The sequence below is a fragment of the Diceros bicornis genome, chromosome 36 (assembly GCF_020826845.1).
Source record: "Diceros bicornis minor isolate mBicDic1 chromosome 36, mDicBic1.mat.cur, whole genome shotgun sequence".
NCBI lineage: Eukaryota > Metazoa > Chordata > Mammalia > Perissodactyla > Rhinocerotidae > Diceros > Diceros bicornis.
The window spans coordinates 6,953,707-6,973,136 of NC_080775.1; the positions used below are offsets into that span (position 1 = coordinate 6,953,707).

Genomic DNA, 19,430 nt, shown 5'->3' on the forward strand with positions numbered 1-19,430 from the left:
CAGGGTGGTAATAGCACAGCGGCTGAAAGCACAGGCTTTGGAGTGTGGACTAACCTAGGTTTTAATCTAGGCTCGCCCACTTACTAGCTTCTGTGATCTGGAAGTGCCTGTGCTTCAGGACATTGCTTCTCAATCTTTACTGTGCATGACTCTTCTGGGCCTCTCATTGAATGGCCAATTCTGACTCAGTTTGTTGGGGATAGGGCCTGAGAGGCTATATTTCTAACAAATTTCCAGGTGATGCCAATGGAGGATGACCGTCTGTGGACAACACTTAAGTATGGGTTTAGTGATATCTACATTATGAGGTTGTTACGTCCATTTGGGTTTTGCACAGTGACTGGCACATACTGATAAATGGTAACTGTACCATTAGCAGGAAGCATTAATTGTGTAAAATGACATTCAGCTATCTGTTCGTGGACTGTTTCACACGTGAGTGACTAAATTGTATCCGACTTCTTTCCTTGCTCCAGTTATGAGCTCACACTCAAAAGAGCATACACTTAGGTTCCCATCTACCCATGAGGGTCATTTCCTTAGCCTTAATCCTGTTTAACTAAAGCTAGCTCCATAGCCCCTCTGACTCATCCCACTCCAGCTCTGTGCTATCCTTTTGCCTGGCAGATGGCCTGAAATGTTTTGTATCTCCCCTTATGGTTTCAGGAGATTTTCCAGAACTGTAATCTGAAAATAGTATAGTAGGTTGCTGATTTGCCCACAGAGATATTTTAATCTTCAGACTTTCCCAACTATTAGAAGAAAGAGGCAAAAATAGAAAAGAAACGAGTTGGTCAGACTTAGCAAAAGCAAGGAGATGAGGATTTGGGTAGTTGCTGAAACCATTATTCACATAATAGGTATATTGTATCCAGAGAGAGTTTGCATGGTATAAAAGAAAAATCCTAAACTAGGAGTCGAGAGACCTGTGTTCCAATCGTGCTTCTACCACTTACGGGGTTTGTGATTTGAAAGAAGTCACTGAAAGTTCTGATTTTCGGTTCCTCTCTCTCTGTCTCTGTAAAATGAGTGGATTGGAATCATTGTGATTATTTGTTAAATCAACTTCATTTTTATCTTAGTCACTGTCTCATGTTTGTGTAATTTTTAAAATAAAAATGAATATAAAAACTAAGACTAATAATGAAGACACTTGCTTATGATAAGATAATCAACTAAAATTAACCATTTTCAATGACTTTTATATGTTCTTTCTTTAAAATCTCAGGCCCTGGAACACTGATTTACCTGATAACGTGGAAGAAGTGAAGCTTTTACTTCATATGTGGGTAGCTCTGTTCTACAGCAATCAGAACAAGGTCATACGATCATCCCGAAAAGTGGTAGAACACAGCAACCCAGCAAAATATGTGTCTATAAATAGCACGTTAGAATCTTTTGAATTCAGTGAACTTGAGGAGCTCCCCAGCGTGGAAAGGTGTTCCGTAGACCCTCTGCTGGAGACTAATGAAACTCCTATAGGTCATACTGCCGAAGTGTCCTTCCCTGACACTAACTCCTTGCTTCCTTTCATGAAACCACCACCTGCAAGAGGCTTGGAACTCTGGGTACAGAGTGAACAGAAAGAAATTTTTGCAAGAGAGGGTGGTCCAGATACCCCAGAAAGCCAGAATTTCATTTACTCTTGTAATAAAGAGGTAAGTAAAGCTAAGTGCTATAAATGCTAACATTGTTTTTGAAGAAATTTTTGGTTTTTGTGTGTAAAAATCACATTCAAAACAAGACATTGGTTTCTTTTAGAAAAGTGGACCCTCTAGCTATCTAAAGGATCATAATGCCAAAAACTTAGTTTTTGTTTCCAGGTGGATTGTCTGCAAATTGCTCTGGATTGTCTGCAGGTAGAGCTTATCTACCATCCTGATTGAAGAAGCAGCAAGTAGAAAAAAATCATGGGGTCAGATGATCTGGGAGCCAACCATAATTGTGTCACTTATTAGTTGTATAATTTCGGGCAAATTACTTGTTCTCTCTGTGCTTATTTTCTTATCTTTTAAAAGAGGTGAATAATACCTGTTATGTCTTACCTAGAACAATGTTTAAAGATCAAATATGATAATAATTAGAAATCTTTGATAAACCTTAAAGTAAACTAAAATTGAATATATTAAAATTATTTTTGACGACAAATACTAGAACACTAAATCATTTATAAATATGGAAAATATACTTTGTTTCATTCCATTGTTCTTAACTGATATTCAACCAAGCCAGATAATCAAATTTTACTGGAGCAAATAAAAAAGTTGTATCAAAATTCTAAGTAAATGGATTGACAGTTACCTGCCTTTTTAAGCTTTTGGCCTAGATTTATTCCAGAATAATTTGGCATGGGTTTGGGCATCTACAATGCCTGTCTTAACATTGGGTAGACAAAAGTTTCTATACCTGGGGTTACTTGGGAATTTGCAGGTCCAGGGGTAAGCCTCAGAGACTCTTTGAATGTCTCCACGTGCTCATCTTCATCATCAAAATGAAGACTGATGGAGTGCTGGGCCAGGTGGTGTTCTGAGCCCTTCACTCAAATTCACTCAGTTAATTCCCATACAACCCAAGGAGGTAAGACCCATTCTTCCCCATCTTATAGATGAAGAAACAAACGCATAGAGAAGTAGGGAAATTGCCTGAAGTCACATAGTTAGTAAATTATCAAGCCAAGATTCAAATCTAGACAATCTAGATGTTTCTCGATATCAAATTCTGTGTATGTGTATGTATATACAGTCATGCATCGCTTAACGACAAGGATACGTTCTGAGAAATGCTTCGTTAGGCAATTTCGTCATTATGTGAACATCATAGAGGGTCCTTACGCAAACCTGTGTGGTATAGCCTATTGTACGTCTAGGCTGCATGGTACTAATCTTATGGGACCACCATCATATATGTGGCACATGACTATATACATATACATATATCTTGTGTTTATATGTGTATACATACACGTTACATATGTATGTGGGTTTTTTCTGAGGATGGGTTCATGAATTTCATCTGATTCATGGTGAGATTCGAGACTGTGGCCAAACATTAGCAGCCACAGCATGATTGGGAGAGTCCCAGGAAAATTCTCAGAATGACTCTTACCATCAAGACTTTTCTATGCTTTGTGCCTGGCCCCTCACGTCCTCTTAAAACCGTCTCAGCTCCACCCTGCCAATTACTCAGGTCAGTGTCTTTCTTTGGTTTTTAACAAGAGATTTGAAACACAGGTTCTGACTTCCAGCACGATCACCTCAAGACATGGCAGGAAATCTGTGACCGCGATGTTGTAAAAATTACATGTGTATGATCAATTGTATGATCAATCCATTTTACCATATTCTGGATAAGACCATGCTTCAACCTTTAAAAAAAAAAAAAAAAAAGACCTGTTTATGAGGTTATCAAAATTGTCCAGAGGTATTTCTGCTAATGTCTAACCTGAGTCCTTCCTGCTACTCTTTAAATCAATCCCTTTGGTTTAGTTTATTAATGCAAACTGTACGATGTTTTCTATTGCTCTAATAGGAAGTATTATAATGAGAGAGGGATTATCTCCAGTTATAAGCAAAGAAGATAGCTAAGGGGTAAGGGACCTTTATTTACCAGAATGGAGATTGATACCTTGGGAAAACTGCTAATCAGTGTATTCTGAGTATAAGAGATAATTACTGTTTCCTCATGGGAAAGTTCCAAATGACAATGTATTTATAATCTAATTGAAAACTGGTGTTTAAAATAAGTTATTCTTTGTTTTAAAAAATATCTTTTAATCTTACTAAAAACAATTAAAATTAATTGAGTACTTTTTCTCTAGTGCTGCATTTCTGAATTAAGTGATGCTATTTAGCAAACAGGCTGCATTTTCAAGTCTTTAGACTGTCACTGGTCTAGCCACTTTTCTTCTCAAAAGTCCATTAAAAAAATAGGATGTGCAGTTAAGAAAGTTTTAGAGCTCTCATTTGTGTATATTTAAAGAAAACAAATTCCTATTTTGGGGATATTTTAAGCCTATTTAAAAAGAGAAAGATTTGGGGTCCGGCCTGGTGGCGCAAGCGGTTAAGTGCACGCGCTCTGCTGCAGGGGCCCGGGGTTCACCAGTTCGGATCCTGGGCACGCACCGCCTGTCAAGCCATGCTGTGGTGGCGTCCCATATAAAGTGGAGGAGGATGGGCATGGATGTTAGCCCAGGGCCAGTTTTCCTCAGCAAAAAGAGGAAGATTGGTGCATGTTAGCTCAGGGCCGATCTTCCTCACAAAAAAAAAAAGAGAGAGAGAGAAAGATTTGCTTGATCTCTACCCTATGAAGATTCAAAAGAACAAACTAAAATTGACCCTCGTCTGTTCCGTTCTTCCCATATGTAAGTATTTAAAAAAATATTTGACTTTTTACTTTTTTTTTTTTACTTTTGTCATTTCAGATAATTGGGCGGAAGGCCGAACAAGAATCATCAGATAAACTAGAGACTTCTAATCTTGTGCTTTCTGGTATTGGAAGCACCCAAACTAATGGACCTTCTATTCCTAGTGAAGATAAAACCTTTGAGCCACTTGATAGCACAAGAGTGACTTCTTACAATGATACTGTTACACAAACCACATTCACCAAGACTTACGATGGGATCAGCAATCAGTCAGTGATTTGTCAAAAGTCTGTGTACAGCACCCTTGAAAACAAAGTTGATATTTTTCATGCAACAATGCAGACAAAACCAGGTGCTTTACAAGGCCTTATCCAGCATAGTAGCCCCATAAACAAAGAATGTCAGCCTTCATTGGCAAGAAAGGATGATGTGGGGTATGTAATGATTAATCTGGAACCAGTTACTCTCACTTTTGAAAAAAATGCCTATGTCCCAGTACATCCAGAAGTTTTAAATAGAGCTGATAAACCTACAATCTTTAATATGGAGTCGATTAAACAAATATCACCTCCTACAAGTCCGAGACATTCTATATCCACATTTGAAAAGGCACAAACACAAGGTCTTAGGGACATTCCATCTCTCGCAATGTCAGGACAAAAAGGCACTAAGTACCTTTGTGCCTCCTCAGTAAATAGAGAGACACTTGCTAAAGAAATGTGTTCATTACAGAAAGAGATTCCTGTTCCAGGCTCATCATCGCCATCTGATAATTCACTGGTAACGGAGGCATTATCATTAGTTAAAAGTTCTAATTATTCGTTACCCAGAGAAGAAATGAAACTCTCTCAAGAATTTTTTCTGCCAGCTCGGAGTCTTTGTGGTGTATCTTTGGAAGAGGCTATAGAGCCATCACAGGTTGAAGCAGCCTCATCATCAGCCTCTGCCACCTTGGAAAAAAATTATTCACTTAACTGTGTTCCATCAATAAGTAGTCTGTCAGATGGCTCTTTAGAACTAAAGAATGACAAGAGTGGTCTAAACAGTGAAAATATGAATTTTGAATCATTTAATTCAGCATTTACCAAACAAACTAGCTTATCTATGAATAGAGAGGAGGTCAGCCTAGAGTTATCAGAGGAAGATTCTGACATTGACCTAACTCTCACAATATCACCACCTACAAGTCCCAGAGAAGAAATGCCAGCTGGTGAAACAGAGCAACATCAGGAGGCCCCATTATCAAATTTAGAACTTCAGGATATGGCTGAAGAAATAATTGAGCCAGAAGAGGTGACTTTCGTAGAAAACAGAGAAGTGAATTCTGCTAATTATACATCAGTGTATCCTACAGTGTCAGAGAAGCCATTAGAAAATGAGGAGAGAAAAGGTGATCATTTACAAACAGTTACTTTAATACTTGCTAAAGAAACTTGTGCCCTTGAGATTGCAGAGGAAGTTAATGTTAGCTCAGACTTTCCCTTTGGTTCTTTAATTGAAGAAGTGTCACCAGCTTCTAGTCCTGACCCCCAAGTACCAGTTGAAGAAACACAGCCATCTCAGGCTGTGTCTCTCTGTAGTTTAAAACTTCCTGATACACAGTGTGAGAAAAGTGACAGATTCTCCCAGATTGAGTCAGTAGATTTGGCCATAACAGAAAAAGAAAGTTCTTTTGTTGGTCCTACCCATCCCGTGGGACAAGGTGACTTAACTCAGGTACAGCAGATGCTCCTTCCTGCTGAAACACCTCTAGCATTAAATAATCATCCAGCAAGAAGAGACAGACATTTAACCCTTCCTGGTAAAGTAACTGAGGAAGTTGTCCCAAATGAGCATGATGAGGGTTTCTCTCTCTCAGAAGAGGTGCCACACTGTGATACAGAGTTAGATCAGCCCACCTCAGCTGCCAGTTTCAGAGACGACTTCAAGCCTTCTCTGGAGAAACTGGTAACGGGAAATCGACTGCAGCCAATTAGTGTAGAGAACAGAAATTCAGACTTAAATCATCTTGTCTTGGAGACCAGTGAGCCTCCATTTAGTCCTAGAAAGATTATTGTAAGTAAGTCTTTGGCTGACACATTTGTTTCTACAACTGCTCCAAGTAGTTTAGTGAATGTGTTGTTAAAAGAGCAGACTAGCCTTAAAGGCACTAAGAAAAATCTCTTTAGCAGTGATTTGAAAATAGATGAAAGCAATTACATGCAAGTGAAGTCCTTAAGCTCCAGTTCAGTTGATGGAGCTGGTATTTCGCAGGCATACGTGCACTCAGAGAGCCCCAAACTTGCTTGTTCCTCAGCCAGTGCCACGTTAACCCATTGTACGAGATCCATAAATGCAGAGGCAGGCTTTCAAACACAGGAAATATCAGTAGTCAGAATGGCCAGTTTGCTTAAGAATAGTGACACTGAAGCTGAATTACATGAAAAAGCCATAGATCTAGGAGGTCTTGGCTCTCAGTCGAACACCACATCTCCAGAAGGCAAACAAAAAAGCCACATGCTACAAGATATGTCCCCATGTGAAACCAAAGATCTGCTGAATGGTGGGCTTTTTCCCACATGTTTACATGCTGATTCTTACCAAAAGATAGCAGTCACTAGTGAAAATATCGGTAAAGAGCCTTCTGCTTCTGTTCCCAAATCTTGTGCTCCTCTTGTTTGTGGAGTCTCTACAGAGCAGATAGAAAATAAGAGCGCTGGTGGGCTCAGGGCCAGGGAGGACTCTGAAACCCTGGGTGGAGACATGGATATCAGTGGGACACCCATTATGAATTCTGACATCCATTATGAACCACTTTCTGGAGACTCCGATCAAGACTTTTTTGGTGACTGTAGAAATCCCAAATTAGAAGTGGAGGATTCCTGCACTTTGCGATGTAGTCACACCAAGAAAAAAGAAGATGCTTCAAAAGATGATTATGCCTCTTTCCTGGGCCTAAACAATAGTGATAATGAAGACTGGGGCTACTCTAACCAGGTTCCAGGGTTGGAGACAAGCATTCCTCCCAGAAACTGGTCTGTTGGATTAAAGAAAGGAGATAAGTGTGTGCCACGTTATATCCAAATCAGAGATCTCCATGGTATCCCCAGGACTTATACTAATTTCACTGTAACTAGAGAGCTCAATGAGACCACGAGGACGTTGCACAGCCTGAGGAGGCAGCCCAGTTTCACTGCACAATGTGGCTTGCTCAGCTCCTGGACAAATACTTGGCGGGTGGCGGACGACCTCACCCAGAACACTTTAGACCTGGAGTATCTCCGTTTTGCACATAAACTAAAACAAATTGTAAAGAATGGAGATTCTCAGCGTTCTGCCTCTTGCACAAGTGTCTTTTTGAAGGAGTCACCTCTCCAAATCGCTGCTGGAGCTTTCCCTCTGACAAAACTGTCCGAGTCCCCAGTTCTATATCCTGCATCCCGGAGCAGAAGTCCCCTTGTGGTAACAGTCGTGCACTCAGACCCCAGACAACGGAGTCAGCACACAAGAGGCCACATACCCAGCAATTTGGACAGTTCTTCCTTTTGGAAAGAGAGATGTGGTCGCAGTAGAAATCACCTTACAAATTCTGAAAGGAATAAGACTGTTTCATTCCACCTCAACAAACTGAAATATAACAGTACTTTGAAAGAATCACGGAATGACATTTCACTTATTCTCAATGAATATGCTGAATTTAACAAGGTAATGATGAATAGCAACCAAGTTGTTTTCCAGGATAAAGAGTCAGTTGTTGCTTCTGGAGAAGCCACATCTCAAGAGATATATTCATCTCTCCCAAGAAGGTCAGCCTCCTATGAAGACGTGATTACAGACTTGTGTACCAGTTTGCATGTGAAACTAAAAAGTGTTGTGAAAGAGGCTTGTAAAAGTACCTTCCTCTTCTACCTTGTTGAGACAGAGGACAAGTCATTTTTCCTAAGAACAAAGGTAAAGTGCCAGATTTTTCTTATAGTTTATATTATTTTGATTGTGTCTACTTTTAGTTTATTTTAGAAGTAATCAATTTAGCATTCTTGGCTTCAGAAAGAAAGAAATGATATGAAGTGGTATTTGAGTTTCACAGCTCAGTCTTTATCTGCATACTAAATGTTAAGCTACAAGGATCTGCCATTTGTACTCTATTTGAAGGTTTGTATGATGTTCCAGAATTAGTGCAGTGACCAATTTTCATGAAAAGTTACCAGTGTAGACATGCTCATATTCAAATGTAAACATAAACATATTCCAAAGGTAAAATTCAGATTTTTTAAAAATTATTACCTGTCTTCCTCCATTAGTGTGGATAGTTGAGAGGGACCTCTTTTGATTTTGGATGTAGTTTTTAATTTGAATATTAGGATAAGTGATGTTCTGGTGTGAGAACATGGTCTTTAAATTTAAATGATGTAACCACAGTAAAATTCTAACTTGGTAGGAGCCAGAGTCCGTCTTGATTCACCATTAGCTTCCTCATTTTATCCTCTCAGAATTTATTTCTCTTCTACTTGGGGAAAAAGAGCATTCTCTCTCTCTTTTTTAACTTTTAAAATATCACTTCTGATTTACATAAAGGTTACAGAAGTGGTAACCTTCACCCAGATACCCTGCTGTTAACATTTCTGAACCATTTGAAAGTATGTTGCAGACACGATGTCCCAGTACCCCTTAATACACAATTATGTGTGTCTTACCTGAGTGCAAGGACCCTTCTTCTGTATGATCACAGCACAACCCTAAAAGTCAGGACATGAACATTAATCCAATATGCTTGTCCAATCCACAGATCCCACCATTGGTCCAGCACCATATGTTATGTTTGCTTGTCATGTCTCTGTTTTTCTCAGTCTGGAATAGTTCCTCTGTCATTCCTTATCTTTGTGACTTTGGACAGTTCTGAAGACTGTAAGCCAGTTATTTGATAGAATTTCCTTCAGTTTGTGTTTATCTGTTGTTTCCTCATAATTTATGCATTTTAGGCAAGAATACCCAGATACGATGTTCTCTTCTCAATGCATCACCTCAGGAGGCACACAATGTTGATTTGTCCCATTCCTGGTATATTAACTTTTTCACTTGGTTAAGATGGTTTCTGCCAGGTTCCTCCAATGTAAAATTAATTGATAAGCATGTTATGGTTATTAAGTGGGAAGATACGATAGGATACGTAAATGTCCTATTCCTCCTTAGACTTTCACCCACCAATTTAACATCCATTGACGGTTCTTGCCTGAATCAGGTACCACTGTGATGGTTGCTAAATGGTAGTATTCTACTTCCATCATGCCTTGTGCATTTATTAGTTGGCATTCTACTGTAGGGTAGAGCTTTCCCTTTTCTCCCATTTGTTTATTTCTTCATTTTCATATTTATATCAGTGTGGACCCATGTTCTACATCATTTTACTCAGGGTTATTATGTGATCCTTCATTATTTATTTTAATGCTCAGATTGTCCCAGACCCAGCCAGTGGGAGTCCCTTTAAGCTGGCTTCTGTGTCCTTTTGACAAGTCCCCATAATTCTGTGGACACTTCCTTCCTTTGTGGTACGACATGATGTTATAGGCTTATCTCATATATTCCCTGCCCCAGCCTTGAAGTCAGCCATTTCTCCAAGGAGCGGTGATTCTTTTTAGTGGAGAATAGTATTTGGAATCAAGATCTGGGCAGTGGGTGAACTCAGTGCCACTGGATGTCACTGCATCTAGGTCTTCCCAGCAAACAGAGCCAGGAAATATATTAAGTGTATACATTAACACACAAACAACATCTGTATCTACATTTATGTTTAAAAGACAAGAACGGGTGCATGCTTATCCAATACCACCAGCTTTATCCTAGCCGCCTTTGCCAGAGTTGCAGCTCCCTTCTCCAGCTGTCAGGACGCCGACTCCCATCACCCTGAATGGATCCGCTGCTAGGCTCACTCCCCCACCCCTTGTGTAATCACGCTCCTGGCCTACAGCTCAACCCTGGACTTGCCGGCCCCTTCTTCACCGGCCTGGAGCACTCACCCAAAGCTGCACCCCAGACATGCCCCCTCCTCTGCACTCACAGCAGGAGCTGGTTCAAACGACAGCAGTTCTTCTTAGTATATATTTTAGAGCCTCCATGTGTGCAGCGGAGAGGAAATGTTGCCTCTATCATGATCCTTACAGTCTAATGGGACAAATAAATGTGAAATTAAAACTATGGTAAGTGTAATGGTACAGGTGCTTTGACATTGTTTTGAGGGCAGTAGGCCCAAATGGAAGTCAGGGACGGTTTTTTTTTAAGGAAGTGATGGCTGACCCTGTACAGGTGTGGACAGCTAGACTAGTAAGCGTTTAGTTCGAAATGCTCAACTAAATTAGTTTCCCAGTTCACTTACGTCAATACTTCTGAGAAGTCCTGTGGTAAGTCCAGAGTATCTGTCACGTGATGAGTGTGTCACATGATAAATCCATGAATGTGGAATTACTAAGGAACATTAGACATCTGAAGAAGGTTGTGACAGTCATCGTCACAGAGCGCCCGTTAGGTAAATGCTGAGGAGACCACTTCAGGGGAGCGTGAGGCCTCTGCAGAGACTGGAGTGCTGCATGACACGGCCTGACTGGCCCGCTCCTCTCAGTCAGGTGTGAAGCGCCGTCTGAGTTCTCAGGCCTTTACAGAGCACAGTGATACTGGTTTTCATGTGGGAGGGAGATCGTGCAATTACGTTTATTCATAGAAGTACTTCTAGATATCATGCTCATTTCAGTAGTGAATGTACTGTTTCATATTTTATCACGTGGCCACTCTTTACAACAGAAAATAAATTTAGTGCAAAGGTAAAACTAACCTTCAGGTAAGTGAGCACGTTATAAAATAAACTTGAGAATAAAAGGACTGTGAAGAGCAAAATGCTTGTAGAAGCTCAGAGCGCTCCCAGGTCATTCTCCTGTCCTGTAGAGTCCTGCACACCCGCTGCTGACGGGACGTCAGGCCCCCATTTATCTGTAAGATGAGGAAGATCTGTGAGGTCACTTGTCACTGTCAGAGTTCTGAGTGCATGACAAAAGAGCTCAGAACTCCACAGGATTTGATTGAACATGTTGAACATATCAGAAAATGTATTCTTTCAAATAGTTTACTAGTAAAATAAGTGATGGTTGAAGATTTATGGTTAGATATTTTACTGGGCTCTTTGTTAAAAGAAATCTTGTCTGTCTGAATTTCTTGGAAAATACACATTTTGAGTGATAAATTGAAATAGTCAAAATGTAAGTTGTCTTGAAATCAAGGGGAGACTGACCAAAGTAACACTTTATAAGGGAAATAAGTGATCAGACAGTGTTTTTGGTATAACTAGGAACATCAAAGTGTGCAATGGAAACCTCCAGAATCCTTCAGACAGAAACAATGTCAAAATCACAAGAGGACAGGGTTAAGGACTTGCCTTCATTACGTGAATGTATCCTCCCAGTCAGGCTTCTTAGAGAGTTATTTTGTATAAGAGAGTAAACTGCATCCCCACGGTGCCTCGTAACCACGCACAGTTGAACATAGTCTCCCATCAGATTCCAGTACCTACGTCCAGGGCACTGGATGGCTTTCTCCAAAATCAGTCCCTGTTAATGATGCTCAGAGTAATGCATAGGTATTATGGGTATTATTTTCAAAAGTTCTAGAAATGTTTTGACTGGAGATGGCATTTTTAGAGTAAATATCTGCATCCTCAAGGTAATTCCCTTGAAGAAGGTAAGACTCATACATGTCTGGTGTTTAAAAAGAATCAGCCTTTGATACTTTATGGAAAGTACTTATTATAAAGTGCATTGCCTTTGAAATAAACCTCTAAATCCAATTGTTAGTGACACCCAGGAATCATTTCTTTTATATGTGAAAGCTCATTTAGAAATAAGACAAACTGCCATTTATGTTGCCTTGTTAGAATATAATTTAGTAAATAGGATGTGATTTTGATGTTTCTAGTAAACTATGAAAGTGGTTCTGTGTAAGAGTCCTTTTTTTAGTAATGGCTATTTGTAAAATCTTTCAGAATATTCTGAGGAAAGGAGGCCATACAGAAATTGAACCTCAGCATTTCTGTCAAGCTTTCCACAGAGAGAATGATACGTTAATAGTCATCATCAGAAATGAGGATATATCTTCGCATGTGCATCAAGTAGGTTTGGAAATATCTTTCTTACAAAGAAATATATTCTGGACATTTTGTTATTCTGTAATTATCAGATTCATCACTGCGTTTTTTATTTAGGGAAGAAGTTAAACACATTACCTAAGTGGGAAGATAATGGGGTCGAGATGATGTCCTATAGGATATTGTAATATTACCAACATATTAATAGGGCAAATTATGTTTGACAGAGTTAAGAAAATTTTCAGAGAAACTAAAGGAGAACTATGAAGAGTGGAGAACTAGTAAATTTTATCACCTCAGATATAAATCTGCATCTCTTGATGTCTAACAGTAACAAATCTTGCTTTAAAAGGACTTGTGAAATTTTCATAACTCTTTGTTATATTTATCTATTAGTTGAATAAAAGTAATTGCTTGTCGCAAGAAGATCTAACTTACAGGCATAGGCTGGGCAGACAGTTCTGCTGTCAGGAGGCAGTAGCTGAACCCCACAGCTGACCCAGCGCGAAGCCGGAGACAGGGATGCTAGTATGACCTTGTCACTTGCCTGTTAACGTTACAGTCCCCAGACGTCGGGGAGCTCTTCCCTCACTCACTGTCTCTAGCCTGTGGAGTTGTAGAGACCACTTTTAAGGAGCGTATTTCCTCCCTTGGATAAAAGGGATGAAAGGGCCCTCATGAACCTGTCTTCACTGAAGGACCCTTTTCTGTTGAACAGATTCCTTCTTTGCTGAAGCTGAAGCACTTTCCTGGTGTCGTCTTCGCTGGAGTGGACAGCCCCGAGGATGTTCTCGATTACACCTACCAAGAGCTGTTTCGGACAGGAGGCTTTGTGATATCAGATGACAAAATATTAGAAACTTTAACGTTAGGTTGGTCTTTTATTTTCCTTTCTTGTTTCTTTGAAATCTAGTCAAATCGGTTTCTCCTCACCCAGTTCCCAAATATTATTTCATCAAAAAGAAATTAACTCAATATCAATCGCCACCTATTGAGGGCTTAATTTTTGTTATATGCCAAGCACTTTTCATATAGTTCCATGTAATTCTCATTCCCAGTGCACATGCTCTTAACTTCTTTTATTTTAATTGATTATCTTCACCACCAAACCTGCTTCTAAGTTCCTCCGTCTCAGTAGTGCAGCTAAACTATTCCTACAAATTTGAGATTTTGTCATATTTGACTCATTCACTTGCCAAATCAAGTCAGCTATATATTAATTTTTTTGTTTAGAATCAGCCCTCTCTTCTCTATTTGTTGCCATCACCCCTACCATCTTGTTCATATCATGAAAATCTAAAAAATGGCTACTGAAAGTCTTAATTATCTGCTTGGACAACTCATATGTAATTTATTCCTCTCAGGGCACTGAACTGACATAGAAGAATGTAGAGCACAGGGCAGACACTTTTATGTATGGTTAAAGCCCACAGCACAGTACAGCTAAATGTGGACACCACTTCTAGATGAGAATATGAGGGTAGACCTTAACAAGCATGACTTCTGCATGGACACTGGAGTTGAAAAATATCTGTAGATTCTGTTATTTAGAAACCTGGACCTCTCTTTTCTCTACTGCAACTGGACCACCTCCTTTTGTTGCATCCACGTGATGTAGACACATTCACAGCTTTACTTGCTGTTAACTGCAGTGTTGTCATCTCCATACGCTTCTCTCCTACTGTAGTAGGAGTAGGTGGGAGTTGAGGGGCCATAGATTGCTGTATCTTTGAAATGCAGTATGGGATTAAGTGGCAATGGTGATATACACTCAAACATGGGGTCTTATTTTTTACAAGTAACAATTATTAGGCTTTGAGTAGACAAGCCAAAAACCCTAAAACACATCTTCTCTTGCCAAACTTATTCTCTTCTGTAGTTCAGCTGAAGGAAATTGTCAAAATCCTGGAGAAACTAAACGGAAATGGAAGATGGAAGTGGTTGCTTCATTACAGAGAAAATAAAAAGCTAAAGGAAGATGTCAGGTAAGACCTTCATGTAAGGTCAGGCCTTAGGGGTGGGGGTTCTTCCCTTCCCCTTTTATGGGGCAGGGTGGAGACACCGTGTGACTCACCCTGAAACGTTCAATGTGCTGGGACTAGTGTCACTTAAAGTGCTGCAGCAGGGTAAGTTTGTGCCGGAATGTAAATCACCGACATCACTCAACACTGTGTTTAGGTCTGCTGGCTGGCTGACTGGGGGATTCTGTTTTTGTAGTAGGGCTTTCAGTGAAGGAAGCTGTGTATGGTAACTATAATCAAGAGTTTGAGGCACATACTTTGAGTAGCACTTCTCTAGACCAACAGAAGTAAGGAAGTCAGATGTAGAAGTCCTAAAACGTCCATATAGTTTAGTTCAGGCTCTACTACCATGAACTGTAAAAAGTAAACTGAACTATGGGCTTGCCACATTAATGCTATTTGGGGTATTTATTCATATATTAAGTTGCCACAGTTATAAAGATGAAAAAATTGAGACCAGAATCTAACTTTAATTTTACCCTTAAACAATAGACTATAAATAGGCAAACCTCCTTAAATGTACAGCTGGGATTTTTAAAAGTATTTTTTTATTGATTCCTTGGCTGAAGAGCCCTGGGGCCTGTGGATGGCTCTTCCGTATCAAAGACCTGCCTCCAGGTTCTAGTGAGACTGGGAGAAGAAGAGTGGAAAGGGGTCTGGAGCTTGGAGACGGACCGGGAAAAGACAGATTTGACAGGCCATCTGTTAAGTGACGGTTTCAGGCCCTGTGAAGTGTTTTACATCGATTCTCTCTTCCTTCATCTGTGGGAAGTAGACAGTAAAACCCACTTTAATGATGTGGAAGTGGAAGCACAGAGGACAGACCTGCCGCAGTCAGACAGGGACCAGGCTGTGAAGCTGGGCGTCAGCCCCACACCATTCATCGCTAAGGTGACAGTGATTCTGTTTCACCATACTGCCTTCTCCAGAGAAAACAAACTTAGGCGTGAAGACAGCTGAAATTGGGGAAGTGCGTGAGATCCTAAAAGGAAAGATGGCTAAGAACAGAAGTTCAGGAAAGGCTTGTACTTAGGAGAGGAACTAGTGCAGGAGGAAAAGAAGGGGCAAAGAAGTAGGAGTAGAACCAAGAGCTGTCACCATCCAGGAGGAGGGAGGAGGGCTGAAAGGAGCAACAGTGGGCAAAGGCCGTGACCACGAGGTCACGAGGAGGTAGTTAACCAGCACTTTCGAGGAAGTCAGCTTCAGAATAATTAGAGAAGCAAATTAAAGCTCTGAGGTGCCACAGCACACTTATAACATCCGTAAGTATCAAGTAATTTAGCGTTCGTAGGACTTGGGTAAACAGAAAGTGATCACTTCTCACTGCTGGCACTGGAACATGCTCTTCAAGTCAACCATTCTGGCGGAATGAGAACTCATCAGAAAGCTCGGCATGTCCTTTGACCTGGGGGGGGCATTTATCCAAAACTAAAACCAAAAAAAACCTTGGCTTTTAAAAACCAGTATTGGGTCGGCCCCGTGGCTTAGCGGTTAAGTGCGTGCGCTCTGCTACTGGCGGCCCGGGTTCGGATCCCCGGCACGCACCGACGCACCGCTTCTCCGGCCATGCTGAGGCTGCGTCCCACATACAGCAACTAGAAGGATGTGCAGCTATGACATATAACTATCTACTGGGGCTTTGAGGGAAAAATAAATAAATAAAAAATTATAAAAAAAAATAAAATAAAAACCAGTATTTCTACAAAGATGTTTATAGCCATGGCTGGGTATCAATAACTACAAAACCAGCCTCAAATCCATCTTTAGGGCAAATATAAAAAAAAGACGTATGGACTAAGTAGATATATAATTATTTAAATGTATGCAAAATAATGCCACACAAAACTTAACACAGTAAGTACAAGCATATAGTTTCTATTCATAGTAATAAGGAATATAAGTTGGTATCTTAAAACTATGTACAGTATGATGTCAATCATATAAATTTATATATACAAAGGATAAAGCCTGGAAGGAAATTCATCATCATGATGTTAACAGTGCTTGTCACTAGAGCTGTGGGAATATGTATGATTTTGGCTTTCTTCAGCGAGCAGGAGAGAGAATGTGAGTGATGGAGAAGACTGGAGCGATGGAATCAAGAGCAGAGGTAGAGACGTTTAAAAGTTGAACATTTTCCTCTAAAAGTGAGGCAGAAAAAAAAATAGGTAGTAACAAGATTTAAAAGGAGGTGAGAAATTAAGAAAATTCTAGCTGCTACATAATTTTAATGAAGTTGGTGATTATCTGACCAAAAAGCATAAGTGTAGAAGTTCTGGAGAGACTTAAAAGATTTGGAACCATTGCAGTGCTATATAAATGAAGAATGCAGCAAGAGGTCCGCTAGAAACTAACGCAAGGCTTGCCAAGCGCCACGGTGGGAAGCGTTAGTAGATGAATGTGGATATGTCCCTCTTGCTTGGAATGAAGCCCATATTTTTAAAAAATCTGTATTTACAAAAGGAGTAAGTACACTGGAATGTTTTGAGGGAACTCAAGAGGGCAGTGGCGTTTAGGAAGCCAAATGTGTTGAGAAAAAGGATCTCATACAAGTTTGCCTGTTTTAACAAAAAGTGGTTAAACTAAGAGTAAAAGTATAGTGAACTCAAGAAAAATTCTCGGTATAAAACAACTAAAAATTAAGGTACAGTAAAAAAATAAACTTTCACAAACTTACACTGCATCTAAACTTAACATTTCTGTGTATTTTCCAGAGTGGATTCAATTGCACAGAAAAAGAACTTAATATTGAAATCATACCAGAGTGCAAATATCATTGAATTGCTTCATTATCACCAGTGTGACTCCCGGTCATCAACAAAAGCAGAACATTTGAAATGTCTCCTAAACCTGCAAATTCAGCATATCCATGCCAGGTTTGCCGTTTTCCTAACAGGTAAATTCACAGCCTTAGTTCTGCCTAATTGTCATTAATCAGTTAATGCCAAAATCGGTCAACTCTAGAAATGTCCTTCCAGTGGACTTACTGGGTCTAACAACTGGGGGCCAAGAATAAACTTGGAGCCTGGTATGTGTGTTGACAAATGCACATGAGGCCAGGGCAGGGATATTGTGGGGTTTGTCTAATAGTTTTTTCAGTTAAGTTTGATCATCTCCTACAAGTATTTATTTAATTTTACATCTATCTCTGACTTTTAATGTTTCATGTGAATCTTAACCAAGGCTTTTAAACTTAAGGAATGACTGTAGTTATCATTTATCAGCATTTCATTGGGGCCCCCTCCATGGAAGCGGCTGCTCCCAAAACTTCAAACCTTTTTCTTCACTTGAACCAGAGTTCTTTTTTTTCACCCCCACATGTATTAGGTAGTGTGACAAAAGATTTTTTTTTAAAATAAAAGAGGTTCTGCTACTTTAAAAAAAAATACATTAATGAATTTTTCACCAAAAAAATATTTCTTTTTACAGAAAAGCCTACTGTCTCCAGAGAAGTCTTTGAAAATAGTGGCATCCTTGTTACAGATGTAAATAACTTTATTGAAAATATACAAAAAGTAGCAGCTCCATTTAGGAGTAGCTATTGGTAAGAACACTTTTCTAACGCTCATCTCCCGGTGCGCTGGAATTTACAGCAGACATTGGCATGTGTGTCTGTGAGGGCACCAGTTGTTCAAAAACTGTTCTTTACCTTATACATCAGCTGTAAATTTAAAATATGTTTGTTTATTTAGGGGTGGAATTGCTGTTGGTTTGGCATAAATGGGAACTTCTGAAGTATCACTAATGAAATAACCAGTCTACTTTGAGTTACCCATTTTATCTAAACGATATGCACTTTCACTTGCAGTTCATCTAGACTGCCAAGACAGGAGATAATGTAACCTAAGATGCGTAGACATTTTCCCCATTAGACAGCATCCTATTTATAAAATATTTCTTGGTTATTTTGTTTTAAAGACAGGACTACTGTCAATTCTGTGTTTATCCAGGTGATTCAGCTGCAGCCTGGCTAGATATCAATGATGCCAACAACAAATTAGTATTTTCTCTTTTCTTTGAAAAACTTTGAGGTACACGGAACAGTCTTCTCATATTTGGAAAATCAATGTTCTACAACTTGGGAGAAAGTTTTCCTTCATTTTTTATAAACTTTGGTAAAATGTCTGATTTTGTTCACAGTAGCACAGTAGTCCGTTAGCTTTGGGTTGCAGTGTTAAATATTGTTTTAAATTATTTTCATTTTAAACAGAATGTCTTCAAAGCTATTAATTGAACTTAATGTTTACTCAATTGTAGTAGCAAAAGAAGTCTATTTTAACCAATAGCTTTGTTTTTGCATGTTATTGTCAGGAAAGCATACCAAATGCACGTTATAGTCTGCTTTAAAGGTTTTACCACCCTTGTAAAAACTATAAACTTATTTGCTGTTATTCAAGCAACACTACATAAACATTTTTTTCCTAAGTGGTACAAATTTATAAACTCGTTTTTCACTTAGTTTTTGTAAATAGTGAGTGCACTACAAATCAACCCTCTGAGGAAGAAATAATCATTTATTTATGATATTAGGAATAATTTCTACAGTAATCTTTGAAACTCAAAACCAAGCAAAAAGCATTTATAAGATACATAGTATCTATTTGGAACAAAGGTTTTTGTAACTAATTTGTTTCATTTTTTTAATAAAGACAACTAAAAATCATTTAACTGTTTCTGCAATGACTTGATAGCAACAATTAAAAGTGTAGGGAATGTTTCTAGGCCATTGAGCAGGAAGAACTAGCTTCCAGAGGCATCCCGCCGCTCCCATCACTTGGGCCACGATCTGTCAGCCTAGTGCCCCAGCCTGCCCTGTGCTTTCCCTGCCGCAGCACCGTGCACTGAGCAGCAGGACCTTCCCAGGGCTTCTCACCTGGCCCTCCTACAGGGCTTTCAGAAGCCGTTGATCTGCTTTCTACACCTCTCACCTAAACCAAAGTGC

General features: G+C 39.5%; 1 protein-coding gene across 4 annotated transcripts in view; it reads left to right on the forward strand.

Annotated features, from left to right (window-relative positions):
* Nucleotides 1-19,151, forward strand: part of TASOR2 (transcription activation suppressor family member 2) — an 81,412-nt gene extending 62,261 nt beyond the window's left edge. For all 4 annotated transcript variants that reach the window (XM_058532362.1, XM_058532364.1, XM_058532363.1 and 1 more), the window contains 7 exons: nucleotides 1,229-1,658; nucleotides 4,421-8,293; nucleotides 12,366-12,491; nucleotides 13,186-13,339; nucleotides 14,347-14,452; nucleotides 17,203-17,384; nucleotides 17,918-19,151. In XM_058532362.1, coding sequence (XP_058388345.1) covers nucleotides 1,229-1,658; nucleotides 4,421-8,293; nucleotides 12,366-12,491; nucleotides 13,186-13,339; nucleotides 14,347-14,452; nucleotides 17,203-17,384; nucleotides 17,918-18,036 — 4,990 coding nt within the window. In that variant the 3' untranslated portion in view covers nucleotides 18,037-19,151. The remainder of the gene's footprint in view (nucleotides 1-1,228; nucleotides 1,659-4,420; nucleotides 8,294-12,365; nucleotides 12,492-13,185; nucleotides 13,340-14,346; nucleotides 14,453-17,202; nucleotides 17,385-17,917) is intronic.
* Nucleotides 19,152-19,430: the final 279 nt, after the last annotated feature.